The sequence below is a fragment of the Aphelocoma coerulescens genome, chromosome 7 (genome assembly GCF_041296385.1).
Source record: "Aphelocoma coerulescens isolate FSJ_1873_10779 chromosome 7, UR_Acoe_1.0, whole genome shotgun sequence".
NCBI lineage: Eukaryota > Metazoa > Chordata > Aves > Passeriformes > Corvidae > Aphelocoma > Aphelocoma coerulescens.
The window spans coordinates 5,589,918-5,607,763 of NC_091021.1; the positions used below are offsets into that span (position 1 = coordinate 5,589,918).

A 17,846-nucleotide genomic window follows, 5' to 3' on the forward strand; every position below is an offset into this window, starting at 1 on the left:
AAGACCTCCCTCCTGATCTGCAACAGCCAGAGGAGCAGACTTTCTTTCTGGGCAATGTATTGTCAGATTTATGGAAGCTTAATCTCCTCTTTTGTACATACTATTTACAAAAGGCATTTCCCCAAAAGTCAGATGGGACAAATCTCTAAACATTATAATTTAAGCTGTTTTGATATTCTGTCTAGTAGTAAAAATAAATAATTGAAGATAAGAAATATAAGTGCAAATTAAAAAAGCTCTACTAATCCTTTTAACCAACATACAGTGGAATATCATTATAACCATGCGTGTTAAATTAGCTAAGTTACCTACTGTTAGTCCAAATGTTTGTATGACAGTGCCCTTCTAGGCACCAAAAATGGAAACCTGATCAACTCCTTTTAGCAAATGCTCCACAGTTCTGGTAGTTTTTACTAGAGAATAAACAACTTCAGGTCACCACATCTTTGGAACTGCAACTCAACACACCCATAAGTGCTTGATGAAAGGGATTAGCTTAGCATCTGTTAAATGTTCCCCATAGTTTAGGGTAAACGAATAAGTTGAAAACTTCTTCAGATAAACCTGTTTAAAGAAAAAGATAAGCCACATAAGCAGCTTAATTTTTTCCTTCCCAGTTTGTCAGACCATCCTACCCTTAGAATGTTCTTCTGAAAGTTGGGCACGGAGCTGCTTGAGTTCTAAACAATGCTTTCTTTTCATGGCCTCAGTTTCTGTTACATATTTGTCTGACAGATCCATCTTCATTTTCATCAGGTCCTCTTTATACTGAAGTGCAAGGGAGGATTTTAAGGAATCCAGTTCTTGCCTGTGTTGTTCTGTAAGCTGTAGCTGCAAACAGGCAAGTTCTTCCTACAGAAATAATGGGTTAGGAAGAGATCTTTAGCTTCTAAGAAACCATTATGAGAATCTTTCAATGAGACAAAGGAAAATTCCTTTTCCAAACTCTTAGTCAACTTGAAACAAGTTGAGCAAAAATATTGAGATCTTCAGTTACAGCAAGGTGCATGAGAATAGGGGCATAAATGAAAGAAGGGCCACAAGAGCATCTTGGCTTGAAGAGAACAAGGACAGGGACAATTACTACCAGAACTACAGAAAAGAGAAACACCATGAATTCTGCACCTGTGTAGAAGAACTGCTAAGCTCCTTACTCAGCACAAGAAAACCCAAGCAGCGCATAAAATTACAGAGCACTGTTTCAGCTGTTCTGCTCTACAGCCTCTCTGAGGCTGAGAGCTATTTAAAGTTGGTAATTTACAACATTCTTGTCAAAAATAATTAAACCCTACTAAACATCTGAAATTAATTTACACTTTGTAAGAGCTAGGAATCGACATCAGTTTTCATACAGGTCATGTAAAGAACAGTAGAACTTTTAATATATCAAAAATCCTACCTGTTGTTGTTCGAGCTGTTGATTTAGCTGACCAAGTGCAACACTTCTCTCTTTCTCAGCAGTCTCTTCAAAAACTGTGACAGAAGAACTGAGAAAAGGGTTTTAAAGTTTAAGACTGTGATATGTCATGAATTAAGTTAAATGAACTTGATGATTTATGATGTAGTACTGAAAGTAGGCAAAGAACAACTGTAACAACTGCTCAGTCCCAATAGGTTTCATGCTAACATCATTTATGTTAAAGAAAAATAAAATGGAAGCATGCTGTCATGAAACAAAAGGAAAAAGAAAAGATCACCTAACGTCCCCTGCTTGATCTTGACTCATTTCCAACTCTGACAGTGAATAGTTCTTCAGTTCTCGAAGTCTCTGATGCAACAAACTCAATTCTTCTTTGTAGTTTTCTTCAGCAACAATTAACTTGTTTTCAAAATAATGTCTTAGTTGTTCCAATTCAGCTTCATGCTCCCTGTTTCTCTGCTGATGCTGCTGTTCAAACTCCTGTTTTAAACACTCTATTTCTTTTACCTGTGATGCTCGAGCCAGGAGCTGCTCTTTTAGCTCTGGAACAGAGGCAAAACCAACACAAGCACTAAGAATACATATGTTTAGGCTAAGTCATTCTGTGAAGATTAGATTTAGTTGCCCCAAGTGTCAGTGGTTTAGGAATGGCATTGCCCCATTAATACTTCCATTAAAAATACCATGGGCCACTCCCTTCTCAATAGGAGTCACAAAAGGCAGAGATCACAGGTTGAGGTAAGAACCACTTACTGGAAATAGCAATGAGATAAGAAAAATGAACTTCTGAAAGACAAAAATTCCTTCCTCTGAAGACATTCTCAGTTACACTGCATTCAGAGAAACCATCCCCATGCTATGAATCAAAATCACCAACACACTGTTAACTCTCCTCATTTGCTTGCAGTCCAGGACTAGGCTGGTAACATGCAGAGTCCTGCACTATTGCTTAATCTTCACACCTGCTTGCTGTTGTAGCACCCAGAAGCAATAAATTATTCAAGAACATTTAATTTGCTCCAGGCAAAACCATCCAAACAAAACCAGCTTGAGCGTAAACTGTGCAGAAAACCAAAAATCACAGGAAAGAAAATAAAATCAATTCTGGATTACTTTAATGATGGTTTGCTACCCATTGTGTGCTCAGAGGCTGAACTGACTAGATTAAAAGAATCAACCAATAAAACAGGAACGCAACAGAAAGCAGCTACCAAGGCAAGTTCAGGAAGCTGCCCTCCTTCCAGAGAGTGAGAACAATGGCCAGCATTGCAGCCTTTTCATTAGCCCTCTGAGAGCTTTCTTCCCCACCTTCTGTATTAAAGCAGCAGTAATGTTTTGGGAAGTTAAAAGGTAGGAAAAAAATCTCAAGAAAGGTAAGTTTTCCCAAAAGCTCAACTTTCCAAACAACTCAAGTTAGTCAAATCCCCACAGAATCAACTGAGAGGGAACTACGTTTAAAGAAGGAGGAATTTGGAGAAGTTCCTTGAAAAGAAACTACTTGCCTGGAGAAAAGCAGTTGCTTATGTTACAGAAGAGAAACTTAAGAAACGTTGATGGAGACAGAGGATGCCATCCAGGAGCAACACAACTGATTGTCACAATGTGTTTTTTTGTGTAGCAAACCAGAAAATGCACTTGTGGCATGAAAGAATTCTCACAATGAACGTGCAAACAGAACAAGTAAGAGAAGAAGTGTTCAAGGCCAGGTTGGATGGGGCTTGGATATTGGAAGGTGTCCCTACCCATGACAGGGGGTTGGAATGAGATGATCTTTAAGGTCCCTTCCAACCCAAAGCACTCCATGATTTCACGATTCTCTGAAGTAAGTCCATGGTTCAAGTTTGCTTCCAAAGGGAAAAGCTGCCAGGCACGGGCACCAGAGGAACCAAGTGACAAGAAGGGACAAGTAACAGCATCAGTGCAATAGGCAAGGCAAGGCCAAACTGACAAGGGTAGGTTTTGCCTAGCTACCAAAGTCTACTGGCACAAAATTAATGCAAAAAAGTGTTTCATTGTTTTGAACTGGCAGGTCATTCTTATACCAGAGCAGCAATCCATCATCCAGCTGCCATGATTTGAATCCTACCATCAACCCAAATGCATGGTCAAATCATCACTCAAATGAAGAGCTACAGAGTAAAACAAAACACCTTTAAGATCTCACACACCAAAAGGGATCCTGACCTAGACCATGGGCCTGCATTCTGGTCTCACCATCTTCAAGAAAGATGAAGAAACAGAAAGGGTGCAAAGAATGGGAATGTGAGTGATTAGAAACATGGAAAGACATGTGAGATGTTAAAAATTAGGGCTACAGAGAAGAATTCCAGCAAATACTATGAAGTCCTATGTGCTATAATTCTGTAATATCACAACAAAAAGATTAAATATTCAAGGTAAAGTCTGCCTAGATAGAAAACATTATTTAAATATTGTATGACCAAACCAAACCAATACTCACAAAACCCTAATATACTTCAAAAGCTACCTACAGTTATGTTATTCAGAAAATCTGAAAGAGTATTTGAAGTATGTTACACGTGCCTCCTGTTCTAACTACCCCAGCTGAAGTCAAGAACCTCATGTTACAGTCTCAACACAAGGACAACACTGGCAGAGTCATGGTCTCTACGGGCTTTTTTTCCCAGAAGCTCCTTAATGTGTTGTACATGTCCGTGCACACACATCTAAGACATGTTATATTTTATTTCAAAAATGTATGCCATCTCCAACCACTACACTGCAAAACTGGCTGTTTTATTTAATATACGTGGGTCTTAAAACAGAAATACAAATAGGAGCATTTTATTGCACTGACCAGCATTTTCTCCAGTTTTTAATTACATTATACTTGACATTTCAATAAAAAACCTTTGGTTTTCACTGATGACTTTTATAGTGTGCAGGAAGGGAGTGGGAAGGGAAAGGAAAAGCATAGGAGTAAGCTTTTTCCCATGGTCATACCATGCTTTTCGACACTGCAGGACCTGTCATCTGACACTGACTCACCTCCATCTCGAAAGAGATCATTGAGCTACAACCCACTGACACTGTGGCCTCCCTGTGGGTTTCTGGTACATAGCTAAAGTATCATGTTGATAATGTGTACTTCTGTATGAAGAAGAGGCAAAAATTAAAGTGTGTCAGTTTTGAACATACCACTTAGCTCTTGTCGATTTGCTCGGGTACTGTCAAGCTGAGACCAAAGCTGCCTGATTTCTTCTTGTGACTGAGCCTTGAGCTGTTCATGCTTGACCTGAAGTTGGTCCAGCTACAAAAAACGTGTTAAAAGCAAACAAAAAAATCCCCCACCACAACTTGTTAAACAATTTTGTTCTCAGGGCTTATTTTACATGCAAGAAAGACTTCTGTCAGAAATAGGTGGAAACAGTGACAACACCACTCTCAGCTCCTGACAGTACCAGAGATACTGAGTAGCAGCAGCATCTCTTAACTATTACACCTACTCCTCTGAGATGGAAGAATTAGTTCCTGATGCCACAATTATCCTCACTGGCAAAAAATAAAGCATTCGCCAGGTAAAAACAAAATGTGAGAACCAGAGAATTAGGAATATAAATGCAGAGGAAGAGATGGCACCAAATGGCACAAAGGCACCTGCATTCCAAAGGTTTTGAACTCCTATGGAAACTCCCAGAGTATTTACCTGCTTCATGAGATGTATGAAGCTTTTTCAGTAATGTCCCTAAATACAAACAGGTCACCCAAATGATATGTGTACGGTCTAGTTTTTTGTTATAGAAAGAGTAATCAACTACTCTAAACAGCTAAAAAAATGTAATTTACCTCCTTCTGAAGATCCTGTTCTTTTTCTTGGCTTTTCATCTTTATCTCTTCTAGGAGTTGGTTATACTCAGCCTGCAGCTGTTGTTGTAATTTTGTGATGGCTAACTGGTGTTGCTTCTCCAATTCTATACATTTCACTAAAGATAAAAATTAGTTCTGTTACTCCATCATCCCGGTTAATGAATAACCTGTACAACTTCTGTGCAACAAAAATAGAAATGCATGTCTCTAGCTTAAACTCTAGCTTTCAGGGAATCATAGATTTGCTTGAATAGTAAAGTATTTGAAAGTGAAACATTTCCATGACCTGCTTCCTAGTTCTCTGCATCCCACACTGTTAGTTAGCCAAGAGACTACCAGTTTGTGGAACTTTTGTTCCATTAAGCCTTAACTATTCACAATCGAAATGCAATTTTTTGTTAGAAAAAGCTTCTATTAATACTAATCACAGTTTTGATTAACTCGGCTACTGTCAAAACTGGTTTTCAGCTGGAAGTAAAACTGCATCTCCCTTTAATATTCGCCTCACATCTCATACTCTCTGGAAAGAAAAATGCAACAATGCTATCCAAGTTTTAAACAATTTTTCATTTACGACCTGTTGTCTAGACAGTCTCATGCCGTCGTCCCAGTTCTTAAATAGGGCTACATAAATGCTTCTTGTATTTGCTTTTATATATGTTGTAAAATCACTTAGCTGTCACTGCTCAATAAAACAGCTGCCTCCCAGACCATGGTACATACTTTTAGATTGTGCGTTCTCAACAGAAAGAAGTCCCAGCTCTGCTTTGACTTTTTCCAAATGCATTTCCAGAGACTTCTGCAGTGCGATCATCTCAGTCTGATGTTTTTCAGACAGCTCTTCACACATGTTTTTTAAATGTGTATCAGACTCTAATTCCCAGTCTCTTTTGAGGGTCTACGAGAATAAGACATGCATTATATTAAAGCAAACACGTTTAGTAAATTAATAAACTTCTTTCTTCATTTATTTGTCCTTTACAATAAATGCGTAGCAGATCTGGGACTTGTACCAGCTCTTGTTTTCAGAAAGAGACTATTTTTTTTCTTGTATGAAGAACAGAATTTGTACCTCTAATGCCTGGATATGTGTCTCTTCCATTTCCAATTCTATTTTCTTTCTCTGGTCAACTGTGAAATAAAATACTTATTAATAAATTTACATAAAATATTATTAAATGAAAAGTAGAAATACGGATGACATTACAATTTTCAAACTCAGGACTTAAATGGGCAAGCCTAGAGCAGGGTAAGGTGCTGGGTTCTATCCATACCTGCTGCAAGACGAGATGCCACCATCTGCTCAATTATCACTGACACCAATAGCTTTTTCCTTTCCAGCTCCTCCCTTGATTAATTCCAGCTTTTTGTTTGGCCCCTTTTTTGATTTGCAGGAACCCTGTAAAGGCCTATCAGCCACCTTCCCAGAGCATCAAAGCACTGTTGCCTTGGCTTATTTATAATATTTAATAATTTATAATAATATTCAACCATTATTTCGAGTCTTTCTATGGGAAATGAAAACTTAGATATTAAACTGGTATAAAGTTACATTGGCAAAACACACCTTAACAGTGTTGGTATTAAGAAGTGCACCGTGACCTCCTCCTGCTCCCAAATCCCATTGCACTATCAGTTCACTGCACTACTGGTGCTAACAAATGGTTTCCTACTTTTAGGTCATAAAGAAACATCCTTAAATGAATGTTCTCTTTCTCTTAGGAAAGGACAACTTCCCTAAGGAAGGAATGGTTTCTAAACCTTATTTCAGAGCTCAGAGGGGTGTGATGAGCACTGCAGAGTCTAGCTGGAGGTCTGCAACTAGCGGTGTTCATCTGAATACAAGGAAAAACTTCTCTACTGTGAGGGTGACAAAGCCCTGTAACAGGCTGCCCAGAGAGGTTGTGGAGCCTTTTTCTCTGCAAATAGTCAAAACATGCCTGGACACAATCCTGCGCAAATTGCTCTGGGTGAACCTGCTCTAACAAGGGTTTGATGATCTCCAGAGAGCCCTTCCACCCCAAACAGCCTGCGATTCTGTAAATTTCTTCAGTGGAGTGCTGCAAGATTCACCTTTCTCCAGAAATTCCTCAAGCTCTGCCATACAGGTGAAAAATGGTCTGACCTGGAAAGAGGCAAGTTTCCCAAACAATGCAAAGAGCACCATCAGCAGGCCTTCAGTACTATAAGGTGCTACTGCCTTCTTGCTCATGCCACAATACAATGTTATATGAAATGCAGCTCAAAGGACACCCAGCTACAGGTTCTCACTGAGCCTTTCAGTTCCTTCCCAACTCCTTCCTAACACTGAGAGGGAAAGCCAGGAAGCAGTCACATACCTTCTCAGAAAGACAACAGTAGTGCTGACTTAGGGCAAGAAAAACCCTGACAAAACATAAGGGATAAGAGCTCTACTCTTTGCACTGATCAAGTTCTTTAAGAGAAAGAATGAACTTTTTTTTTTCTGAAAGAAAGTAGTTCAGTTTAGCACTAATTTACAGATGAAGAACAACTAAACTTAGGTCTGCACAACTTCACTTTCATGTATAAAACATGCACTCTTGCCCATGGCAGTCCCGCCCATATTAGAGGCAACACCAGCTGTCATTCACAGGCCAGCGCTATACCAAGACAGGAACCTGTGCAGGAAGAAAATACTTATTCCCCAGTTTTAATACCTAGTTCTTGCTGATACTTGGACTTAAGATCATCTTTTTCCTTCAGATACTGTTCTTTGATCTTCTCCCACTCCAGCTGGTGGCGGCTTTGCAGAATCGCTACCTCCTGAGCACGTTTGTCATTGAGCATCTCCCGCAGCTCCATGAGGGCAGTCTCCTTCTCTTTCCTCAAGTTGGACTGTGTAAGCTCCAGCTGAGAGGTGTGCATATTATTTAAGGTCAGGCGTAAAGCTTCCAGTTCAAGGCTGTGCAGTGTCTGCAGTAGAGGAAAAGAGGGTTTCTCCCTCCACTCTAATGAAATATGCTCGCTCTTTTCATGACCAGTTTCACTTTTGACTGCTAAACATATCTAAGTTTTGCCCTTCCGTACTTGAAGAGTGTTTCTTTGTGGCAGGGACCCTTAAAGGAACCCTTAAAATAAGCTGTTATAATGAGATTTGAATGTTTTCAGTGCAATGTAAAAGGTTTTCCTTACCTGCCTCTTCATCTCCTACAATACCCTGTATCTGTCCACTCCCTCACATCAGAGCAGAACACAATACCCCAGCCCTTCACTGTCTATTGAAAGAATTCCTTTTGCTTGCTGATGGTTATAATTTGTTAACAAAGTAAAGTTCTAAGTAATATTGGAAAGTAGAAATAAAATTCACCACTTCTCAATTCTTAAGTAAACTAACCAGTGTACCAATGGGTTGTAATTAGACCTAACACTAGACATATTCTTTTCCATTTCCACTTCACATTTAGTGGAAGTGTTCAAAAACCCAAGAAATATATAGAAGAAAAAGTCAGTTTTTCACACTTCAGCTTAGCAGGAAAGCATTCCTGATTATACTAGTGGGATAATTAAAAAGTGGGAGGGGCTTAATATCCTCTATAACATTTACTTGTTAAACTTGCCAAGACAAAAAATTACAAACTTGTTTTTTCTCTCCTAAAGCCATCAATTTAAACATCCAGTTTTCTTCAGAATTAACATTAAAATATAATTGCACTGAGGATTCTGGAGAACTCCTCTAAAAAATATCTACTACCACCCACCAAGGTGATTGCAGCACCACGTGAAAGAGCACACGTAATATGCACAAAAATTAAGGAGAAGGCTCCTTGATTTCTGTGTACGCTAGAGATCATCAACAGACAGTTAAAATTACATTAATCACTGTGTTTTTCTGTTTTTACCTGGGATTGGAGCTGAGCTTGCTCATGCTCTGCTCTGTGTGTGGCTGCCATTTGCTGCCGGAGTTCATCTAAAAGGTGTCCCTGTTCTTCCTTGAGCTCAGCACGGAGTTTCTCCATTTCCTCTGCATGTTTAGCAGCCAGCTCAGAGATTTCACGATTGTGCTCTCGTTCATGCACCTGCAGAGAATACGCAGACGAAAAGCTTTCTTCAAAATAAGCTTGTTTAGCCCTAATTACGGAACCAGAATTCTTCCCTCCTCCTGACCCCAAATCAAAAGCACCATGGAAAAAAAAAACAATGAATAGAATTTTGCATCTCTAAAATGTGTACACTGCTTAAATGACAATGCAAAATGACTTTATTTTTCCAAAATAAACCCAGTTACAGCATGTACCTTTTTTATTACAGCAATCTCTTCCCTCCTTTTTTCTTCCAACTTCTGTCGTTCGTCCACTTTGTCTTTTATTTCAGCATTTAGCTCTTCTATCTGAAAACAGGCATACAAACATTTGCAATGGCTACCTTAAGCATTCTGAAATCCCATGACTCCTGCAGTTATCAGGGTTTCCTACCTCTCTCTTGTGTGTCAAACTCACTTCAGTTAACTCAGCAAGGCGCTGAGTCTCCATCTTATCCATTTCCTCTTTGTAATGCTTCTCCATCTTAGACTGAGCCTCCTGGGCAGCTTGGGCAGCCTGACAGGACTCCTGCAAACGAGCCTCAAGCTCCAAATTAGCCTTTTTCAACTGGGCAATTTCTTCAGTCAACTGGCTTTTTTCCTCATTGTATTCAGTAGTCTTTTCCTTTATTTCAGCAGTAAGTTTATCAATTTCTTGGTTGCTGAGGTTTATCCTGTCCTCATAGCTCAGTCTTTCACACTCCTGTATATCTTTGATGTTTTTCATTTCAGCATTAAGCTCATGGATGTTTTTCGCAAGGTCCTCAATGATGCTAGCATTCTCTGCTAGTGCTTTTTCTGCTTTCACTAGATCCTCCTCCACATTGCATAGTCTCTCTCTTAAGGCTGTTTTTTCCTTCAACAAAAGGACTAAATTTTGTTCTTTATTATTGATTTCAGCTTTGAGCAACTCCTGTTCTTTTAGCAATGTCTCTTCAGATATCATTTTCTGACTGAGCAGCTCTGCTGTTCTCTGGTTTTTAACATTCTGAGCATTAAGCTGGCTTTGCATCCGATCCCTTTGGCTTTGCAAAACAGCCAACTGATGGCCAAAAAGAGACTGCACTTCACTTGTCACGGAATCAGAAGCTGTTTTCTGCTCCTGAACATCTCTCACTAACTGCTCCTGAGTTCGCAGCTGCATCATCAACGTGTCTCTTTCCTCCTGGAGGTCTTTCACCATTTCTAGCCAGGTAGAGGGGTTTGACACTTGTGTTAGAGATAGCTGGCCTCCATCCTCGCCCTGCTGCTTTACTAGAAGCATGAGTTTACTTTCAAGTTCTTTCTCCTTCTCTATTTTCTGAAGAAGTTCTTTTTTGCAACAGATCCGTGTTTCACATTCTTCCTCCAGTTTCTCATGCATATGAGAGAGCTCAGACATGGCTTTTTCCCAATTTCGAACAGCTTCTTGTGTGTCCTGATGAGGCATTTCTAAGGCTGACTCGTGATGAAGCTGTTCAGTTGGCTTCAGAGGTCTCTCTGCTAAACATGTCATCTCATCATCCTTTATGTCACCATGGTCTCCAATTTTGTTTTGCTGCAGGGAACCATCTGACACAAACAAAACAAAGGCCTCTGCTCTCACCTCTGCCTCTTCAAAAATGTCTTGAGCCAAGCCACTAAGACATGTCCCTTCATCAAGGCTAGAGTATAATGAAGGAGATATAAAATCTCTGCTGGGTTCTAGGAGCACACTGTTGTCTAACCCATACCTATTGCATCTGCCCTCTTCAATGGCACAGCCTTCTGAAGAGCTGGACACATAGGACTCCTCTGGAGTTTCTGTGGAAATGAGGTATTTAGCCAATATACCTTCATCACCACTGAAGAGCCCTAGTTCTGACAAGGGTTCTTTGGTCAGGTTCTCCCCTTCCCTACTTCCACTCTCCTTCATGATCTCTGAATTCCTAGTTTCTTCTAATTGATCCCTTGAGGAGCCATGCTGGAATTCCAGTTCTCCATGCACTGGCTCATCTCTACCTTCTAACTGGTGTTCTTTGTCCCACATCTCCTCAAGACCTGCTCCCTGCAACTGAGACATCCCTGATAAAGTCTGGTTTCCCCTCAATTTCAATAGCTTTTTATTGGAGACAATGTCTCCATCACACTTCTGCCTTATATCTATACTTTTTTCAGCCTCACAAAGTCGCTTTTCATTCAATTCCTGGATGTACAAATTCAGTTTCTGAATCTCTTCATTCAAGGACTGTTTTTCTTGTTTATATCGCTCAGCTTCCTTAGCTTGCTCTTCTGCATCAGAAAGTTGATACTTAAGGACATCAATTAAATCCTTGTATTTAGCTTCTAGTTCAGATTTTTCCCTCTGAAAGTCTTCCTGTTGGTTTTCAAGTTTCTTCCTCAAATTTTCTTTACTAATTTCAGATTCTTGAAGACTTATATTTAAGTCAATTATTATGCCATTCAAGTTCTGAATGTGTTCTTCAGAATTCAAGGCACAGAGTTCTTTTTTTAACTGTTCAAGTTCATTTTTATATTTTAAAATAATTTCTTCTTCATAGACCTGCTTGGCTTCAGCAATTTCTCTTCTGTGGCACCTCTCCAGCTCATTCCTCAAGTTATCCAACTGTCTGCAAATGTCCTTCTCATGACTGATTTTCAGTTCTTCAATACGTTGCTGTTCTTTCACTTTGGATAAAGCTATTTCTTTTTTAAATTCTGTTATTTCTGAGTCCCGCAGAGAAAGTGTGTGCTGAAGTATAGACAAGCCAGATCTTTCAGATGTCAGTAGATCTTGAAGACTTTTAATAAATTGTTCTTTTCCATCTATGCTTTTGTGTTGCTCTTGCATTGTACCTTTCATATCCTCTTCCATTTGAGCAAGCAGATTTTCTTTATCTTTGGTATTCTTAAAAGTAAAACATTACATATAAAATATGCCATGATTTCATTTCCTTAAGCCTCATGCTTCTAATTTACATTCATAAATAACAATGTTTAAGTTTAAGGTTTCTATTTATAGCAGTACTAGTTACATTCTTAAAGGAAACCAGACCTTAAGCTGTTTCTTTAATGTATTTTAGTCATCACAATCTCTATGAATCTCTATATAAAAATACTTTTTTCATGGTTATGTCACTACACTGATTCAAATTATCACCAAATTTGAAATAAATTTATATTAGAACAAAAGGTATGTTTTTACCTTTTGAGAAGACTCCAGCTGTACTTCCAGGTCATGTGCTTTCTCACACAGCATCTCCAAGTGTGCATTTTGCTCTCTGAGATGATCCTGAAACAAGGACATTTGCTGCTGGACTTCCAATCCTTCATTTTTCTTGAGAGTCTTACTCCTCAGTATCTCAGTAACCTGGACACATAAAATATACTCACAGTCAGGAGAAAGTTAATATCCAAACAACTCATACACAAGACTCACTGTAAGCATAAAATACACTGTATTTACAGATTTTCCCTACATTTTTCATTTTCAAGGAATAAAAATCATCCTAAAAAGGCAGACAACACATGTCACGTTTTAGATACTACTACTTACTGCAAAGATGCAAATGTTAGATAATTCATCTCTATGGAGAATTATCTAACATTATGAACCTATAAATCTAACATAATGAATCATACTGAATTCCTCCAATATGAAGCAGAACTTCCAATGGACTGGACATGCCATTAAGAGGACAAAAACCAATCTTCCCTGCACAGGATTTATAGATCATTACTAAAGGTTGGTTTTCTTCCTTTCCACATCCCTTCAAATGAAAGGAAAACATTTCCCCCATCAGAGTAATATAAAATATATTTTATTTATTTTTAACATATTTTTCTCGAGATGTTGCAAAAATCAAGGAAGAATATGTAAGACAGTATTAGTGCTTTCATCTGTTTTCAAAGTTGATGTACTTCCACAATGTGCATCCTCTAACCAGACTTACTTAGAATATGCCTGAAATGCTATTTAGAGGCTTTATCTTTGTCTTATGGTGCAAATCCCAAACACCTGTTGAGTAGCCTACACTTTTACCACATTTTGCTGTTGCAACCAGAATTGCAGATAGAAAGCAGTATTTTTTGTTATTTTACAAAATTTCATTTAGCAGACAGTTTACTTTCAGGGCATAAGCAACTTCTTTAAGATAATTCCTGGACTAAAAAGTCTCAGTTTTTATTTAAAAAAAATTTTTTAAACTCCTTCCTATCCAGACCTTTAAGATATGTAATCCCACATAGGGTAATTCTATCCTGCAAACCTGAAACAGTAACTACACAGAAATATTTCTCTTTGTGATATACAAGGCTCCAAGGACAGCAAATGCATAGGTTCAGAGACAACTGCCACTAGAACACTGAGCATGACCAAAAAAGAATAAAGCGCTTTCTAAAATGCATTTTAAAGCAGAGAAAGGCTGCAGTACATCTCATTATCCAGAGATTAGCTCCATGATCACCCTGTTGCACTGAAGCAGGTTCCTATGTCATAGGGGCTGCTTCAACCATGTTCAGGTTATTTTACAATTCTTTCTTGGAGCCAAGTCACTCAGCACAGCAAGTTTCTGTCTAACAGCTGAGATGTTCCAGTTGCCCAAGCGGAAACTCAGAGATTTCTCTGGCAAAGGACCAATGATGACATGCAATCCAAAATTATTTAGCAACAGTTGTGTACAGGCCACAAACCACTTGTGGCAGGACATTCCCCTACCACAGAAGGGCTTATCTTCTCTGCCTATCAGCTGGTGCAATAGCTCAGGGCGTCTTCCCCCCTCACATAAATTTGCTAATTGGTGAAATATCTCAAGCCGGACATTGTCTGCTGGTGAGTTATTTCTGGCACTGTGGAGGTGGCATTCCCAGCTGACAATAAACATCTTGCCTTGGGAGCGAGACTGAAGAAAGATAAGCTTGAGTTTCTGACTGACAGACACTAAACTTTACAAACTATAAAAACTACACCAAACTTTCACAAAGCAGAAGTCTTCTGCACATTCCCTGGAAATTTGTGGGGCTCCTCCCCAAAGATGGGATGCCAATTTTTGGTTACTCTCTCGGGGGTTGAGTGAAAGGAACCTGTGCACCCCATCATCAGCTCAGTGGTAAGTTACATTAACTCCTAATCTATCCTATTTATTTGCTAGCTATAATAGGAACCTTTATGTTGTGCAGTGTTTTATGTAATCTACTAGTAGTTCTTTGTTTTAAGCTGTGTAGTAACTCTGTTTAAGACCATTTGTCTGTCAATCTTCTGTCTATTCAATAAATAACTAATTTTATAATAGACCTGATCTGCCATTCTTAAGAACTTGTGAGCCAGCGCGGTTTAGGCGTGCATCACCTGAATTTAAGGGCTGCCAAAAAGCTGAACCTAAGGCAAGGCTTGTCTAATGCTTTCACTCAATCCATAACACCACTAATGACATTGTGTAAAATTCCCTAACAAGGGTTTAAGTGATGAACAAAGAAGTGCAATGACCTCCCAAAACATTACACAAGCAAGTGGAAAATATGAGGCTATATTTCCAGGACTTCTCTGTAGCAACCAGGAAAAAAAAACCCTGCCTCGCCCTGAAATAATTTTCACTGCTGTGCTACAAACTGAACTATGAAGAGCTACATCATCAGCTCAATATTTATACATTCATAGTCTGAAGATGTTCTTGTGGTCTCTGTAAGGACATGCAAATTGGAGGAGAGGCACACCTGATGTAACTGGAGCTGTAAATCATGGATCTGACCAGCCACATGTGAAGCCTCTTCCTGTAGCTCATCCCTGTCTTTCCTGGCCCCTTGAAGGCAGGTTGTTAACTTCCTGATGATTTCATTCTGCTCTTGAACCATAGTTTCCTACAAGGGTCATAAGAAGTGCACTTCTAACATTGAAATATTCTTAACATATTTGGAACCAAGCAGGTTTTCTTAAAGCAAAGTTGTTAGAGAGTCTGTAGTAACATTTCAGTTTAAACCAACTTAAACCAAAGAAATCTTTGTGTCCAAAGACAATGGAAGAGGAGCCTTAAACTGATCTCAGAGAGGACAAACCTAATCAAAAGTGATTTTAAAAGCAAATTATGGCATACCAGCAATGAAACTGGTATTTTTACTTCCAAATTTGTAGCTCTTATTGATATAAAAAGCAATCAAGTTTTCAAAAAGGATACAATGAATATTTAGTACCCCCTAAATTGCTTCCTATCTGCCAGCAATTCCCTTCAGTCATGTGAGAGGAAGCTAATGAGATGGGATACATTAATCCTATTTTATATTAATCACATTTATCTTTTGAATTTATTTCTCACCAACAAAAAATGTCTTTGTTTCCCCAATCCTAGAATGATAAAAAGAACATATAAAGGGGAAAGTAACTAGTCTTAGGAAGCACCTGGTAATAACTCACCTTTACAAAGAGCTGCTAGAGAAAGGGAATTCAAAATACTATTTTTTAATATTCTGGAAGAGGATGCTGCTTTTTGCAGTACATGTTAGCAAGGTGAAGTACTTCTCACTAAATAACAATAAGTTTTTGAGTCTTGCGGCCTAAATACTTTTAGGATTAAAATAAGGTAGTATTATCCCGTTATCCAATTCTATGAAACATACCTGAAGCTGCATAGAGTCATTGTACTGGGTGAGCTGGTCCTGCAGCTCATCCGTCTGCACAGTGAGTCTTTCCACTGCTTCCTGTTTCTCCAGCAGTCTGCTCTCCAGCTCAGCTATCCTCGCCTGACACATCTGAGCATCAGCCTCGCTGTATTCTGCAGCAGAATTTATCCTGTCTTTCTTTATAAAAGAAAAAAAAAATCATTTATTCACTAAAAACACCATTTCTGGTTTGTGATTAGTCTGAAAACAAATTCAGCTTCAAGGTTAAGTCCTGGGCAAATTCTACTTTAAAAGTAATTCAACACTGGGACTTTGTATCTAATAGAAACATTATATATATATATATAAAGTCCTTAATGCTTAAAAATTTCAAATTAAAAATTATCATAGATAATACTTTTTCATGATACTTCAAGGCACAAAAGTAAAGTAAGAGTGTTGTGATTCTATAGCACTAAATGGTGGCAATATGCCATTTTGGCATGGATTGGGATTTAAATACCTCCAGTTGTGAGGAAGGAGGCAGAATACTACCAATTTAAACAAAGCTTTTACATCCATCTGTGCTGACTGGAGAACAGTCCACCCACAGGAGAAACAACAATATAAAGCTCTTGAATTAAAATTAACTTTCTGTGGTCTCTTAGGAGCAACATTGTTACAATCATCACAGAGGATACAGTCTCTTGTATTTTAAATACTTTTTGGTTATATTGTATGAAAAAATTAAGAATGAACCTATGTATCAACTGGAAACATTAAACACATCCGAATTTCTCTTGGCAAAGTCTATGATTTTATAAAATCCAATTTTCTTAGCAACCAATTTTCACAGCCAGTACATGTACATACAGAGAAATGCCTGTTTTATATCATAAAATAGTGAAATTGCATCAGATTTATCATATTTGATAACAATGTCCAATTAATAATTTTAGCGACCAATTATCACAGTTGTCTTTCAGCTCTATCCAGCAACTTTTACTAAAGATACATCCTTTCACACTTACTTCAGTTGCATGATTATCCAGTGGCTCCCAGCTAGACCAATCAGGGCTGCCCTGCTAAATAAACAAATAAAATAAACACTACATCATAGCTGTTTTAAATAAAAATAAGGAAAACCAGAATTATTTTGGAAACACCTTAAGCATGAGCCAGAAAGGTCTGTGTTGTGAGAGACTGACTTTATGCTAAACGCAGCTGGTCTTTCATGGTGAAATGAACTAAACTACAAAAAACAAACAAACGAAATTATTATAATGTCTACTCAAATTTAGGGCTAAGCCACAACACTGATTCAATGTTGGATCCTCTGCTGTTGTAGCTGGCAAATATTTGAGCAATCTTTAATCTACTAGTAAAAATTAGTAAACTGACAGGAGATTATTTAACAAACATGCTAAAACCATTCAGGCAATCACAAAAGCAACACATTCTTCTGCCACACAGATTTAACATAGCTTGATACCTTGAAAGATGTTTCCCTCTCACTAAATTCACAACACCAGGATGATGATAGCATTATTTGGAAAAGGCAGCCCACAGCTCTCCCTGTGTTTTGAATCTGCTTGAAGTAGTTCCCAGTGATTACGTGTCTCCCTGGAGGTACCCTCTCCAGATAACCTAGAATTCCAGTTGCTTTATAAACCAGCTATTTTGACAAAAGCTGCTTAGCAGCAGTAAGTGATTTTTGTTTGTTTTGTTAATTTAAGTTCACATGAATGTAGAAAGGACACTGCTGTGGCTGAGTGACAAAACACTATGCTTTTCCTCAGAGCAGACACTCACGTGTAGCTTCATAGAAGCCTTTGCAATGAAAACATTATGTTGAAGATATCCTGAAAGCATCAGGGATACTCTCACAACAGAAAGCAGGATAACACATGCAAATTTTATCCCGCATCACTGCAGGTTTGCAAACACACTAGGTTGATGCTGTTGTGGTATGTTGTGAAAACACATCAATATCTGGAGAGATGCTTTTGG

General features: G+C 38.5%; 1 protein-coding gene across 16 annotated transcripts in view; it reads right to left on the reverse strand.

Annotated features, from left to right (window-relative positions):
• PCNT (pericentrin) overlaps nucleotides 1-17,846 on the reverse strand; it is an 82,481-nt gene that overhangs the window by 57,229 nt on the left and 7,406 nt on the right. For 11 of the 16 annotated variants that reach the window (XM_069021888.1, XM_069021885.1, XM_069021883.1 and 8 more), the window contains exons 3-16: nucleotides 16,868-16,921; nucleotides 15,855-16,034; nucleotides 12,451-12,615; nucleotides 9,682-12,153; nucleotides 9,504-9,596; nucleotides 9,109-9,285; nucleotides 7,927-8,182; nucleotides 6,321-6,379; nucleotides 5,972-6,146; nucleotides 5,228-5,364; nucleotides 4,580-4,691; nucleotides 1,698-1,962; nucleotides 1,400-1,487; nucleotides 636-852 (exon numbers count right to left, since the gene is read on the reverse strand). In XM_069021888.1, coding sequence (XP_068877989.1) covers nucleotides 636-852; nucleotides 1,400-1,487; nucleotides 1,698-1,962; nucleotides 4,580-4,691; nucleotides 5,228-5,364; nucleotides 5,972-6,146; nucleotides 6,321-6,379; nucleotides 7,927-8,182; nucleotides 9,109-9,285; nucleotides 9,504-9,596; nucleotides 9,682-12,153; nucleotides 12,451-12,615; nucleotides 15,855-16,034; nucleotides 16,868-16,921 — 4,450 coding nt within the window. The remainder of the gene's footprint in view (nucleotides 1-635; nucleotides 853-1,399; nucleotides 1,488-1,697; nucleotides 1,963-4,579; nucleotides 4,692-5,227; nucleotides 5,365-5,971; nucleotides 6,147-6,320; nucleotides 6,380-7,926; nucleotides 8,183-9,108; nucleotides 9,286-9,503; nucleotides 9,597-9,681; nucleotides 12,154-12,450; nucleotides 12,616-15,854; nucleotides 16,035-16,867; nucleotides 16,922-17,846) is intronic. The other 5 variants (XM_069021894.1, XM_069021892.1, XM_069021879.1 and 2 more) reach the window with 4 other exon arrangements.